This window comes from Panicum hallii, chromosome 1, assembly GCF_002211085.1.
Source record: "Panicum hallii strain FIL2 chromosome 1, PHallii_v3.1, whole genome shotgun sequence".
Classification (NCBI taxonomy): Eukaryota; Viridiplantae; Streptophyta; class Magnoliopsida; order Poales; family Poaceae; genus Panicum; species Panicum hallii.
In genome coordinates, this window is record NC_038042.1 from 2,455,338 (window position 1) to 2,457,720 (window position 2,383).

At 51.7% G+C, this 2,383-nt stretch overlaps 1 protein-coding gene across 1 annotated transcript; it reads left to right on the forward strand.

The window, feature by feature from the left end:
* Positions 1-758: 758 nt before the first annotated feature.
* On the forward strand, positions 759-2,181 carry LOC112877078 (putative homeobox-leucine zipper protein HOX26). Its single transcript, XM_025941287.1, has 2 exons — positions 759-1,246; positions 1,421-2,181. The coding sequence occupies exons 1-2, from the start codon at positions 800-802 to the stop codon at positions 1,691-1,693; spliced, it is 720 nt and encodes a 239-aa protein (XP_025797072.1). The 5' UTR covers positions 759-799; the 3' UTR covers positions 1,694-2,181.
* Positions 2,182-2,383: the final 202 nt, after the last annotated feature.

The following is a 2,383-nucleotide window of genomic DNA, read 5'->3' on the forward strand; positions in this document are numbered from 1 at the left end:
GCTCCAGGCCATGTATCATTGCTACGCTACGACCGGGCATCGCGTGCGTTTCAACTAATTAACGTGGCCGATTAGTGTCATTAAGCAATCGCCCTATCTAATCACCCGCGCCTGGCTTAATTCCACCTTCTCGCCTTGTTCTATCTACGTACGTTTGCCCTGACGATTCGGTGTGCTTTTGACTGCTGTGCCCAGCATGCTGCCCATATGTTGCTACTAGTAGAATAACTGAAATATTCTGCAAACACTTTCAAAAGCAAGCAAGCCTACTACCCATACCATTTTCTCAAAGGTTTCAGTAGAAATGTAGATTTCGAGAGGCCATTGTTGACGGCCAAAGAATGAATTATTAACCAAGCAATAATAATAACCATATATAACGTTCTTATTATTATTATTATTATTACCTGTATAGTAGGTTACTTGTTGATGCGTCAAGTGTAAAGCCAGCACTAAGCGCTTGGCAAATTAACGCATTTTTACTCGCAGTAAAATTGCCGTCGGTTTCCCGACAACTTAACAGCGTTACTACTTCATAGAAAATGAAGCACCCGGAAGCCGGCCAGCATACAACACCAGCAGCAGCTGTTTCCTGCTCCGACTAATCAGTCAGTCAGCTTCCTCGATCAGGTCCAAGCGCACGCATCATCAACGTGTAGTAATTAGGACCGTGTCGTCCATCAGGTTGCTGGCCTGGCCCCCGCCACCCACCTATATAAACCCACCACGCAATTAAGTGTAGCACTGCACGAGCTGAGGCTCCTCTTCGTCGATCGTCACCAGAGATCGATCTGCCGCCATGTCCAGCCTCACCACGGCCGGCAGCTCGGAGGAGCACCACTACTCCGTCTCCGCCGAGGAGGTCGGCACGCACCTGTCCCTGGGCATCGGCGGCAGCGGGTCCGGAGGAGGGGGAGGGAGGAGCCGGCCGCGGACGGTGCAGCTGTTCGGCGAGGTGCTGTCGCTGCAGGGCGACGACCATGATGTTGGAGAGCGTCACCGGGAGCCCACGGCGCCGCCGGCGAGCAGGAAGAGGAGGGATCGCGGCGGTAGCGGCGCCGCGGGTGTGGCGGCTAGCAGGCAGCAGAACAAGAAGGCCAGGAAGCTCCAGGACGCGGACGACGGCGACCGTACTCGGAGCATGACGAGCGCCGGCGCCGGCACCGGGAGGAAGAAGCTCCGGCTCACCGCCGCGCAGGCCGCCATGCTGGAGGACAGCTTCCGCGCCCACAACATCCTCTCTCATGTACGTCGACGCGCGCTCATTTCGATCAACAAATCCATGGCTTCGATCTCTTGTGATAATTCCTCGTATCCAAATTAAACTTCCTTCTGGTTTCGATCAGCCTGCTGGATTCGAAATTTTGGATAAATCAACCTGATCAAATGGATTTTTTTTCCTCTGGTGCCGATCGATCAGGGCGAGAAGCAGGAGCTGGCGCGGCGTGTTGGGCTGAGCGCACGGCAGGTGGAGGTGTGGTTCCAGAATCGGCGGGCCCGCACCAAGCTCAAGCAGACGGAGGTCGACTGCGAGCTCCTCCGCCGCTGGTGCGACCGCCTCACCGACGAGAACGCGCGCCTCCGCCGGGACCTCGCCGACCTCCGGGCGCCCGCCAGGGTCGCCGTCTGCGCCTCCTGCTGCGACAGGCAGATGGTCGCCGCGGCCGCCGTCCGCGCCGGCGAGATGGCGTGACGGGATCGGGAATTACAGTAACTGATGACCCAAGGGGATCGAGCTCACGGCCGTGCGCGCAGCATGGAGTCCAAGGCAGAATTTCCTTTCCCTTTTCTCTTGTAGATAATCAGTTAGATACATGGACGGGATTATACTACTAATTAATTACGTAATTACCACACTACGCGAACTTTAATTCGTTGAAAAGTAGGGTCTAATGAGGTTCTCATCACTGACAAATACATGTTTCGATGGAACACGTCCATATATGATACAGTACAATTCATACTTTTCAGATTTGTTTATGTCCAATTTCTTTTTGTCATGCATGTTCCTTCGATTCTCTCTTGCAAGGTGTGTGTTTCTCTGCTTCTACTTCTTTTGATTTGGATTCTTGGGCTGGGTTTCGGTGATCTTTTTTTTTTCAGAACCTGAGCAGAGAAGAAGGATTACAATGAGGGTTTCAATGCCTAAATACAATAATACACCATCATAATCATATGATTAGTGATATCCAATCGACGGCGTAGTCAGTAGTCAGTTCTGATCTCCTCTTCTTCGTGCCAAAATTGAGAAACTGATTGCAAATTTTATTGAACAAGCACTAGTGATCAACTTGTCGCCAAAAAAAAACAGAGATGTTAGTTGCTGCTATTTTTTAGGGAAAGAACATAAAGGTTATGCTACTGCTGTACTGCATGGTATACT

Excerpts from the sequence above, each read along its gene's own strand:
- LOC112877078 (XM_025941287.1), top strand. The coding sequence starts at position 800 with ATGTCCAGCCTCACCACGGCCGGCAGCTCGGAGGAGCACCACTACTCC. Across the intron at positions 1,247-1,420 it reads CCCACAACATCCTCTCTCAT|GGCGAGAAGCAGGAGCTGGC; the intron begins GTACGTCGACGC and ends CCGATCGATCAG.